This window comes from Mauremys mutica, chromosome 6, assembly GCF_020497125.1.
Source record: "Mauremys mutica isolate MM-2020 ecotype Southern chromosome 6, ASM2049712v1, whole genome shotgun sequence".
Taxonomy (NCBI): domain Eukaryota; kingdom Metazoa; phylum Chordata; order Testudines; family Geoemydidae; genus Mauremys; species Mauremys mutica.
The window spans coordinates 114,652,577-114,664,500 of NC_059077.1; the positions used below are offsets into that span (position 1 = coordinate 114,652,577).

General features: G+C 39.3%; 1 protein-coding gene across 1 annotated transcript in view; it reads left to right on the forward strand.

Annotated features, from left to right (window-relative positions):
- Window positions 1-10,036, forward strand: part of SMC2 (structural maintenance of chromosomes 2) — a 39,587-nt gene extending 29,551 nt beyond the window's left edge. The window contains exons 19-25 of the mRNA XM_045021852.1: window positions 235-378; window positions 699-893; window positions 1,418-1,618; window positions 2,405-2,521; window positions 6,180-6,340; window positions 7,335-7,482; window positions 9,022-10,036. Of these exons, the coding sequence (XP_044877787.1) occupies window positions 235-378; window positions 699-893; window positions 1,418-1,618; window positions 2,405-2,521; window positions 6,180-6,340; window positions 7,335-7,482; window positions 9,022-9,177 (1,122 nt within the window). The 3' untranslated portion in view covers window positions 9,178-10,036. The remainder of the gene's footprint in view (window positions 1-234; window positions 379-698; window positions 894-1,417; window positions 1,619-2,404; window positions 2,522-6,179; window positions 6,341-7,334; window positions 7,483-9,021) is intronic.
- Window positions 10,037-11,924: the final 1,888 nt, after the last annotated feature.

Consider the following 11,924-nt stretch of genomic DNA (forward strand, 5'->3'; position numbering starts at 1 on the left):
TTTGTAGTCATTGACATACATAGAAATTGGTGATGCATGATTTGTTCTAAAATCATAAATATGCTCCATTCTCCCTTTGTGAGGCTGTCTGATTATAATGATATTATAGTTGTGGTTGTGGAGCCATTGACTTTCGACCTTTCTTCTGCAGCCTTTACTCGGAAGCAAGCTGAATATTAAATCTTTCTATTCAAGTATAGTCCTTAATACATGTTCAACATGTCATCTGTTTAGGAAGTTGAAGCATTAGTTCTGGAATTAGAAGAGCTAAAGCGAGAACAGGCCTCCTATAAACAACAGATTGAGGCTGTGAATGAAGCTATCAAATCCTATCAGGCTCAGATTGATGCTATGGCATCTGAGGTGTCCAAGACAAAGGTAGGTCTGGCAAAACTGGAGGTACTTTCAATACCAAAGACAACTTTGTTCTGATATTTTTTCATCTGTGTGTAGCTGTGAATGGAGACTATTAAACCTTATACTATAGATTATTTATTCAATTTGATATGGATTTTTCTCCCACCACACAGAAGGTACATAGCCTACAGGACCTTTCTGCAGACTTTATCCTTTGACTGAATTTCACCCTCAAAGAATTTCTATATTTTCCCCTTTTTTCCTGCTAGTCATTTTCCTTTATTCATAATAAAGGTATAATTGGTTAAAAAAGAGAAATGAGTGTCTCCTTTGTTTTTCAGGCATCTGTAAAGAAAGCTCAGGAGGAGCTGGCTAAGCAAAAGGAAGTAATCACGGCTCAGGATAAAGAAATTAAAGCCAAATCTGCAGAGGCTGTTAAATATAGAGAACAAAATAATGAATCACAGCTTAAGGTTAAAGAGCTAGAACATAACATCAACAAACACAAGCGAGAAACTACTGATGCTGCTGCCAAGGTATCCCAGAACTCTACCCTTCTTTGTCTCTGTAACTAGAGGTGGTTATTTCAGTCACCATGGGCAGTGGAAATATTCTCCTTTATCTAATAAGCACTGTTATATTGGTACATCCTGAACTCTGAGAAACATCTCAGAAAAGTCACAAGTGTTTATCCATACATTGTCCCATAGCAAACAGAGCATGTCAGTATGGGAGACAACCAATGAAGCAGATGCAGTCAAATCTATCGGACAAACCAAGTACCTATTAAAGAAGGTTGACTTGGAGACACAGTGGCAGAGCATTGTGTTGCCATTTGGGAAATCTAAGTTCAAGTCACAAGGTCAAACTCATATTCAAAAACTTTTTCCCATGTTTTGACCTTCCTGACTTTTCTTCAGCACTTGATATGTCAGTGTTCTTTTGATGCTCAGCAAAGCAGCATTTTGTATACTGAGATTTAATGTTGTAGAACAACTTAGGATGCTGATATTTTTCATAGAAATGCTCTCAACGTGTGTGCTTTTGTGCATGTTTCCAGGTAGCTAAACTACTGAAAGACTATGAGTGGATAGCTTCAGAGAAACAACTTTTTGGCCAGCCTAACACAGCGTATGATTTTAAAACTAACAATCCTAAAGAAGCAGGTCAGAGGCTGCAGAAACTACAGGAAAAAAAGGAGAAGTTGGGAAGGAATGTCAATATGAGAGCTATGAACATGCTTTCAGAGGCAGAAGAAAGGGTAAAAATGTCTTGCTTTAACCTCAAGAGTCTGGACAATTTGTGGCATATCTCTTTTTGTTTAGGGGCAGTGTAATTTCTATCACCTGCACAGTACTACTCAGGGTCCCAAGAAGTACGGTGATCTGCTTAAGCTTTACAGATTGTCTAATTCAGAAGTCAATAGCATGACCCATTTTATTTATTCTTGGATGCCAATACATTTTTAACTGACTGCATCAGCAATTGATATTGGGGAAAATCCTGACTTTCCACGACAAAAGATTAGTTTCCTTCTAAAAAGTTCATTCTAACTCTGAGTATATCAGTCCAGCATTACTATGTCTACTGCAATGCTTGATTGAGTATTAAATCAAAATGAAAACCTTGCAAAAAATATGAGCTGTAGCCCATGGTGTTTCAGGAAGAATTGACCAGTTGACATTTTAGTATCACTGTAGTTGGCTAGGATTGGCGCATTTTTCGTGGTTAGTAGAAATTATCCTTTTGTACCAATTAATAGGTAAAAATTACAATGAACCACTATTAACATGAGGGAGAGAAGTATCCCTCAGGGTTTAGTTTTACCCTTTGTTAATCCGTTGTAGCAAATTTCTATAATGCATTTTAGAATAAAGTACTGAAAGCCTTGATTCTGCAAGCAGTTATACACATATTCTTAAGTTTACTCTTGTAAGTAGGCCTATTCACATGCTTAAAGTTAAGCATCTGAGTATTTACAGGATTAGAGCCAAACATGTCAAGTACAAAGTTAATTGAGACCAATTTTCTCTTCTAATTGAACCAGTATAATGACTTAATGAAGAGAAAAAGAATTGTAGAGAATGACAAGTCTAAAATACTTGCAACTATTGAAGAGCTTGACCAAAAGAAAAATGAAGCTTTGAACATTGCCTGGCAAAAGGTACGTTATTTCAGATTTAGCTTTCACATTTTAGAGTGTTTTTTCTAAACATGGAGGATCAACTTTTATTCCTTTTTTTTTGTTTGTTTAGTACTGTCAAGCGATTAAAAAAATTAATTGTGATTAATCGCACTGTTAAACAATAATAGAATACTATTTATTTAAATATTTTTGGATGTTCTCTACATTTTCAATTGATTTCAGTTACAACGCAGAATACAAAGTGTACAGTGCTCACTTGATATTTATTTTTGAATCCAAGTATTTGCACTGTAAAAAACAAAAGAAATAGTTTTCAATTCACCTATACAAGTATCAGAGGGGTAGCCGTGTTAGTCTGTATCCACAAAAACAACAAGGAGTCTGGTGGCACCTTGAAGACTAACCGATTTATTTGGGCATAAGCTTTTTTGGGTAAAAAACCCCACAACTGAAGAAGTGGGGTTCTTTACCAACGAACGCTTATGCCCAAATAAATCTGTTAGTCTTTAAGGTGCCAGCAGACTCCTCATTGTTTTTGCTAATACAAGTACTGTAGTGCAATCTTTTTATCATGAAATTGAACTTACAAATGTAGAATTACGTACAAAAAATCCTGCACTCAAAAATAAAATGTCAAATTTTAGAGCATGCAAGTCCACTTAGTCCTACTTCTTGTTCAGCCAATCGCTCAGACAAACAAGTTGGTTTACATTTGCAGGAGATAATGCTACCTGCTTCTTGTTTACAATGTAACCTGAAAATGAGAACAAGTGTTCTCATGGCACTGTTGTAGCCAGCATCGCAAGATATTTACATACCAGATGTGCTAAAGATTCATATGTTCCTTCATGCTTCAACCACCATTCCAGAGGACATGTGTCCATGCTGATGACGGGTTCTGCTTGATAATGATCCAAAGCAGTACGGACTGACCCATGTTTGTTTTCATGATCGGAGTCGCATGGCACCAGCAGAAGGTTGATTTTATTTTTTGGTGGTTTGGGTTCTGTAGTTTCTCCATTGGCGTGTTCCTCTTTTAAGACTTCTGAAAGCATGCTCCACATGTTGTCCCTCTCAGATTTTGGAAGGCACTTCCGGTTCTTAAACCTTGAGTCGAGTGATGTAGCTATCTTTAGAAATCTCACATTGGTACCTGCTTTGCGTTTTGTCAAATCTGCTGTGAAAGTGTTCTTAAAATGAATAACATGTTCTGGGTCATCATCCGACACTGCTATAACATGACGTATATGGCAGAATGTGAGTAAAACGGAGCTGGGGACATACAATTCTCCCCCATGGAGTTCAATCACGAATTTAATTAACACACTTTTTTTTTAATGAGCATCATCAGCATGTCCTGTGTAATGGTGCATGTCCTGTGTAATGGTGGTGGAAGCATGAAGGGGCATATAAAATGTTTGGCATATCTGACACGTAAATACCTTGCAATGCTGGCTACAAAAGTGCCACGCAAATGCCTGTTCTCACTTTCAGGTGACATTGTAAATAAGAACTGGACAGCATTATCTCCCGTCAATGTAAACAAAATTGTTCATCTTAGTGAGTGGCTGAACAAGAAGTAGGACTGAGTGGACTTGTAGGCACTGAAGTTTTACATTGTTTTGGTTTTGAGTGCAGTTATGTAACGAAAAAAATCTACTTTTGTAAGTTGCACTTTCATGACAGTTTGCATCACAGTACTTGTATGAGGTGAATTGAAAAATACTATTTCTTTTGTTTCATTTTTACAGTGCAAATATTTATAATATTCACTTTGATTTCAGTTACAACACAGAATACAAAATATGTGAAAATGTAGAAACATCCAAATATTTAATACATTTCAATTAGTATTCTATTGTTTAACAGTGCGATTAAAACTGCGATTAATCGCGATTAGTTTTTTTAGTGAATCGCGTACGTTTACTGCAGTTAATCGACAGCCCTAATTTTTTTGCATATGCAATACGCTTATGTCCATGTAGACATAATTGTGCCCTTTCTTAGTACCAACCTCTATTGCCCACTTGCTAGATTTTTTCAAATAAACACCCTTTCAAATAAGTATCTTTTTTTTGTGCTTTCTCCTATGCTGCTCCTTGCATATGGGCGACTTTCCCCCATAAACATCCCTTAACATTTACTTGTCCTTCAAATCTCTCCTTAAAACTCCTTTGCTGTGATGCCTACAAAAAACTTGACAACAGTTAGACTGCTGGCCTACTATGATGCTAGTCAATATTGTATCAGTTTCCTTGTACTCATCCAATGGTCAGTCTGTGTATCCATCTATTGTCTCCTGGCTTCTGTTTCTATTGTAAACTTCCTGGAGCAGGGACCATCTTTTTGTTCTGTATTTGTACAGTGCCCAGCACAGCGGGGTCTTGGTCATGACTGAGGCTCCTAGGTGCTACAATAATACAAATAAAATCATCCAAAGAAATGGAAAAGATTAAAAGTAAAACCAGTTATTGCTTTTTTCCATTAATTTGTACTCTAAGACATTGTCTGTTTACCTATGATCAGCTCTGTCTGTTATCTTCATCAGTGCAATGGGGGTGGGAGGAGGGAGAACCTTTGTGGTTGACTTACCCTCCCCTCCTAATTAAAATTTCTTTAGAGAAATTTTGCGATACTTGTTAAATAACTTCTTGGGGGTTGAGATGTCTAATTTTATGACTGGATGTACTTAAGAGTATCTAAAATATATCTAAATTTCAGACACTAATTTACAAATCTAATAGTTTTTAACTATTGCTGCATATATTTAAGGTATCACCAACAAAAGACAAAACAGTGGTAATTCTTGACACCTATTAGAAATTACATTTTTTTTTTATACAGTGCCATAGGTGTGCAGAAGTACACAGTAATTTTGCCTGGGAAATAAAGGCACAGTCCCAACCCTGAGGATTTCAATATAGGCTATGATTTTGAAGACTACGTCAAATATTTTGTTAAACAGTAATGGGAAAGGGAGTTAAGAAGGGGGCTGCATGTGTGTGTCCAGAATGGAGTTTGCTATTTTGAATAGCACCTTTCATCCAGATGAAATCCCAAAGCGTGTTATCAACTGACATACAAACTACTGAAATGCAACCAAATGTGTTTAACTTCCTCACTGGAATCATTAAAGAAAACGGTACCCAAACTTTTCAGGGTTATGTCCCCCTTACTCCCGTCTGCCTCTCCCTCTCTTCTCCCCCTCCTCCTCTGGGCCAGGAATAGGGCCACAGCTTCAGGGCGGGACTGGACACAGACAGGAGTAAGGGGGCTGAGGCTGGGCACAGCTGGGGGCAGGGGCTGAAGCTGGGCCAGGAGCAGAGCTGGGTAGCGCTCCCTCCATGCCCTCCCCCCCCCTTGGGAGATGGCCTGGGTCCCAGCTGCAACCCCCCTAAACAGTGCTTTGTGCCCCACAGTTTGGGTACCTCTGATCTAGACCGTGTCTTTGTCTTGAATTATGGCACAAAGAGAGGATTCTGTACGGTCTATCTTCTCAGCATGTAGCACACGCTAATCTTCTGTTGGACACCCAATTCCATCAGGTTAAAAGAAACTGACTCCAGGGGGCAGAAATGACGTGTTTGTTTATAATGCTATTTGTTAGTTTAAGTATGCAGCAATTGTTCATGATTCAAAGGCCTTTAGAAAATATTTGTGGTGGTCTGATTTGTAGGTGAACAAAGACTTCGGGTCAATTTTCTCTACTCTTCTACCTGGGGCCAATGCTATGCTGGCAGCCCCTGAGGGGCAAACTGCCCTCGATGGTTTGGAATTCAAGGTTGCCTTAGGAAATACCTGGAAGGAAAATTTAACAGAACTTAGTGGAGGTCAAAGGTTGGTGTGATTTGTTTTCGTTTTCCTTTTCCTTTGTGGTCCTCTTTTTTCCCCAGAGGTAGGTAGTTTTGCTTTCCTTAAATAAAATACACATGTATTTACCAATTCACATTTTAACATCCAGAGCATATAACGTAAAGTGCTGAGCTAACTTTTTTATGTATCTACGTAATGGAAACATTCAAGAACAAAGAGAAATTTAAATCATAGATGAGTACACTGCTTTTCACAGCTATTAAGATAAACTGTGCTTCTGCAGAGAAGTGGCATAAGTGAAATTAATTACAGGAGAGTTGCAATAACTCTAAAAATAATGGATCGTATTGAAGAACGTGTAGTACTATTCCCATGTTTGATTTGTAGTCTCTGGCTCTTAGATACAATGTGTGCTTCCCTTGGTTCAAAAGAAGTGCCACCATGGCACTGAAAGCTCTCTACCCCTCTAGCATATTAAACAGGGGAGTAAGTTACTGTGAAGAGAATACCATTCTCTGCATAGCTTCTGGCAGAGTGTCTTTTAAAGGTGGATCTGGAAAGTGGAGGACTAAAGAATGTTGTTGGGAGCATGGTGAAGGAAGCAGAGGACTCTCTTGAGGGCAAGGGAGAGAATGATCCAGAATAGCTACTTGCTGACATAGCAACAATGTAGACCAATGAGAATGTAGCAAAACTCACAATTGGAAATGGGTAAAACAACAGCATGAACTTCAAGGTAACAGTCCAACCAGTCAGATGTTGAAAGGTTATTTTATATCATTATAAGTCTGAGTTTCAGTATACCAGTAAACCAAACCAGAAATCTGAGTTTCAGTATATCAAGCCATGGTATTAGCTATCTGTCCTACTGCTCCAGAGCTTCTAGTATCTGTCTACACTCACAGAATGTCCTTGCTGCAGCAAAACTGTGCTTTGGTGGAGCAGCCAAAGGGGGGAAAGAATATTTTTTTTTCCCCTGTAGCTTATAAAGAATTAACTGTCCTTGGTCTGTTTTTAGATCTTTGGTGGCTTTGTCCCTGATCTTAGCCATGCTTCTCTTCAAACCTGCTCCAATTTACATCTTAGATGAAGTGGATGCAGCCCTTGATCTTTCACACACACAGAACATTGGACAGATGCTTCGCACTCACTTCAGACATTCCCAGGTATGATCTTGCAAATATCTATATGTGGTGGTCTGTTTGTGTAGTTCATTACTCTCTGAGAGTGTGAGAGTATACAGCTGGGGAAGCGTAAGTGCTTAGATCGGGGTAGGCAACCTATGGCACGTGTGCCGAAGGCGGCACGCGAGCTGATTTTTCAGTGGCACTCACACTGCCTGGGGGCTCTGCATTTTAATTTAATTTTAAATGAAGCTTAAACATTTTAAAAACCTTATTTACTTTACATACAACAATAGTTTAGTTCTATATTATAGACTTAGAAAAAGAGACCATCTAAAAACATTAAAATGTATTACCAGCACGCGAAACCTTAAATTAGAGTGAATAAATGAAGACTTGGCACACCACTTCTGAAAGGTTGCCGACCCCTGGCTTAGATATTCTGTATTCAGGAGGCCTAAAACACGGCAGTCGCAGTGATTATTCTGCAAACTGCGAAACATTTTTATGGAGTCCTGTTCTAGTCTTCCTCTCACCTTCTGGTGTAAAACTCATTACTTTCCTGATGTTGTTTTTCTTGGTAACCAATTGTTGTAACCAACAGAGCTGGTACATAGTAGCAAATGGGAAGGGCTCTGTCCGTGAATTAATCCATCTATTAAGATATGGTCCACACTTTTTAAGAGGTTTGAGGACTCCTCCTTTAAAAGTATAACTTCTGTTCTTCTATTTTGGGCCCTTATGAAGTGTGCTGAGAATCTTCATATCACTCCAACTTGGGCAGGAAAACGTATAGAGCTGGAGGAGTTTGTTCTTCAGGTGATCCTGTGTGTTCATGTGGTAGAACTGAAGGGTCCTTTATAGGCAAACCACACACAGTCTGAAACAGAATCAGTATGGGTTTGACATACCTCACCCCAACTCCCCAGTCTGGTCTCTGTCTTCCTCCTGTTATTGAGACCTGCACAAATTTGAGCGCTCCGAACATACTACTTGTACTGTCTGTATCCGTGAAGTGTTTTTTGCCTAGGGCTAAGCAAAGTGTTGCTGTGAAACAAATGGACTAGACCCACCCATGCAAAGTGGGAAGGTCTGAAGAAGAGAGAACTGTCTTCAGGGTGTCACAAGGGAGAGTTAAGTGCCCTTCCCAACTATGAGGGAGGAGACTCACCTCATATCTGTCAGTGGCAGGTTGTTTGTTCATGGTTTGATCTGAAATGAAGGGGCCTTGTTCAGCATCAGGGACTTATTTTGGGACAGCCTAGTACACGGGGCTTACCTTATTTTTTTGCCCAACCAAAAGATCCCCATCCCTAGAATTGGGCTTATATCTTGTCTCTGTGGTTTGGGCAGGGGAGGTTTCTATTTTGCTGTGGTTTCAGGTGACCTATTCAGAACGTTCCTGGAGAACGAGTGCCCAGGACAATAGCCAATTAGGAGAAATGGAGCAGTGTATCTAAATTGTTGCTTTTAGACCATTACCTATATAAAAGCTTTATCAATCTTAATTTTAAAATCTCTGTTGTCCTTTTACATTCAGATTATGGTTTTCATGCTGTGGAAACATTTTTCTTTCTTTAGTTCATTGTGGTATCCTTGAAGGATGGGATGTTCAACAATGCAAATGTCCTCTATAAGACCAAGTTTGTAGATGGTGTATCCACCGTGGCAAGATATACTCAGGCACAGAATGGAAGTAACGTATCTGCACAGCAAAAAGCTGACAAAGCAAAATAGAAGAATAGACCCAGGCCCTATGTGGATGCTTGAAGAGCAAACTTCCACCTGCAGCACTTTCTGTTGGAATGTCCTGTGTTTCTTGTCTTTAGGCTGAAGAGACTGGAAATGCCATTCAAAAAACACATTACTGAATGGCCAGCTTAGAAAAAACAACAAAACCGGAAGTGAGCATGGAGTCGGTGAATACTCTGGCCAGTTTTATTCTATATATTCTCTAATTGTAATTCCTGTTTACAATTCTCATTATACTTGGTTTTCTAAAGAGAAATCTGGACTGAATAGCCACTCACTTTTGTCTTTCCACTTGTTCGTTTCTAGACACTTCCTCTGTTTTATCCTACGTACCTTCCTTTTTTGTTTTCATACCTGAATTTCTAACTCTGTCCTCTCCACTCAGGCAAAGTATTGCCATTGTATTGGCTGAAGCCAGGCTGGCCATGAACAGTTGCTACTTCTATTATGTGTCCCACTCACAATTCAGTGTTTTCCTCCATTTTTAAAATCTGCTTTTTTCTTTTCATCATAATTCCTTAAAAATGAGAAACGGGTTCTTGTATTCTGACATCATGTAAATGTGTGTGAAATTTCAGTAAGGTAGGAGAATAGGGACTACTTAATGGAGTTTTTAGATCTTGTATCAAAAAGCAATTGAAAATACTTATGAGAGAAGCTTGATTGCTAAAGAATACAACATAAAAATGAAATGCTAATGTTTATACTGCCGACTTTTTCAAAAAGCAGAACAGGAAAGGTAACTTTTTATCCTTCTAAACTATAACTTTGGTACAGTTGCTAAAATTGCCATGTTAATATTTTAATTTGTGTTGTCAATAAACGATTTTCGCTCAAACATGAAGCCTAACTTCACTTTTGGTTTCTTTTCTCACCTTGTAGGTAACCACTTAAGAGTGGCATGTGACTATGCTTGGGCAAGTTTTAAATAAGTATGTTACTCCGCCTAGTCGTGAGGTTAGTTCTGTAGTTCATAACATCAGTGTCTCACTAGTTGAATTAAACAAGAACAAAGGGAAAGATACTCTGCAGAAATCGTTTGATTCTGGATCAAACATTTAAGGTATCTTGCTGACTTTCATCAGAATTCTTCAGATGGCAAACTGCTGCTCAAAAGAGGTGTTCCCTCCATCAATACTTACCTGGAGCTTTGCCAGGGAGGCATAAGACCTACTGGTTTTCTTCTAAGTCCCTTAAAGTTGTTTCTGGAGCTTTCAGCTTTGTGTGTATAGATGCTGGATCTGGAAAGGAGATCAGTAGATTTGTTCCCCTGCAGTGGACAAATTCTCTTGTTATATCAGAAACAGAACAGCGAAAAACCAGATGCGCCATTGTATCAATCCCAGTGGGGATTCCTTTTAATTGGCTATGCAGTGCATCTTCAGCAGTGCAGGACCCAGCTGGAACAAGTTTTGAACTTTCTTAAAAAAAAATTTATTTTTTTTTTCATTTGCTCTTCCTGAAATCCCAGTCCACCTCTTGTTGGGCACTAATCTGGTTTTCCAATAGTTCCATTTTACTGATCATTGTTTTATTTAGTCAGTGGAGTTTTAGAAATACATTGTTTTCCCCACCTGAGCCACAATGGAAGTCTGCCTATGAGTTGCTTCCTTGTCATAGCAGCTTTCTAGGCTCATAACAATGTATCCTAGTTGACTGGCTGGAGCACCTGTGGCCAAAGGGTACTTCCAATGGTAATTTGGCTGTGCTTCTACCAAGTTACTAATGGAGTTTTGTCATCTGATATTATGAACTGAGAATGATCTGCTCCTCAGAAATAAAATGAGTAGCTCCCAGTTACATGTCTATAGATGCAGGTGAGGGTCCTTTTCTATCAGGCCTGTTTCTACAGCTTCTTAATTTTTTTTTTTTTTTTAAATCATTGCTAGCCTCAGCTACCTCATCTCCCTTAAAGCAATCCTTCATTTGCCATAATACAGATTTCCCCCCACTCTGTAACATTTTCAATATTCAGTGCAGTGTGGAGGGTAACATGTAAGGGATACAGAGTTCTCACTGAAAGGAGCAGGAAAGGAATTGTTTGTAAAGCTTAAAGAGCTGGAACTAGAAGTTGATTGACATTGAACAAAGTCACTGTCCACTAGCATGGCAAAGGAAGAGATGCCACCTCATTGCTTGGATCATTAAAGACCATAAGCAGCCCCTGGGGCGAGTAAGGAGTAATTCTGCACGAGCTGGTACCATAAAAAGACCTGTCATCTTGTGTCTTTGAAAGTTAGAAATCTGAGAACCAGCTACCAAGCAGCGATTTAGGTGCTGATACTTCACATTGCAACCCCTCATGTTTTAGGTACCTAGGAAAACACAGGAACAAACCTGTGATCCACAAAGCTGAGTTAACGGACGAGGTTCCCTATACAGTGAACTGGGACAGAGAGGTGCCTTAGAATGCAATCCACAAAAGCCAGCATGCTAACCAGGGAGCTGCCAAAGCTAGCTCATGTGAGATAGTAGTGTGTCCTACATCCTGCCCTTAAATCAATCCAGGTTGTAGGAAGTTGTCTAGTTCTGTTTAGTGAGCCACAACTGGCAACCCACCACCTGAAATCAGGCAGATGAGGTGATGGCTGCTGTTAGCCTTAAGTTTTAGCCAAGAGGTTAGAGCACTTGCTGGAGACAAGGGAGACCAGGGTTCAATTCCCCCTTCTCTGCCAGAGAGGGAGAAAGTATTTGAGGAGGTGGCTCTCACCTTACAGCAGTATGGGCCAACC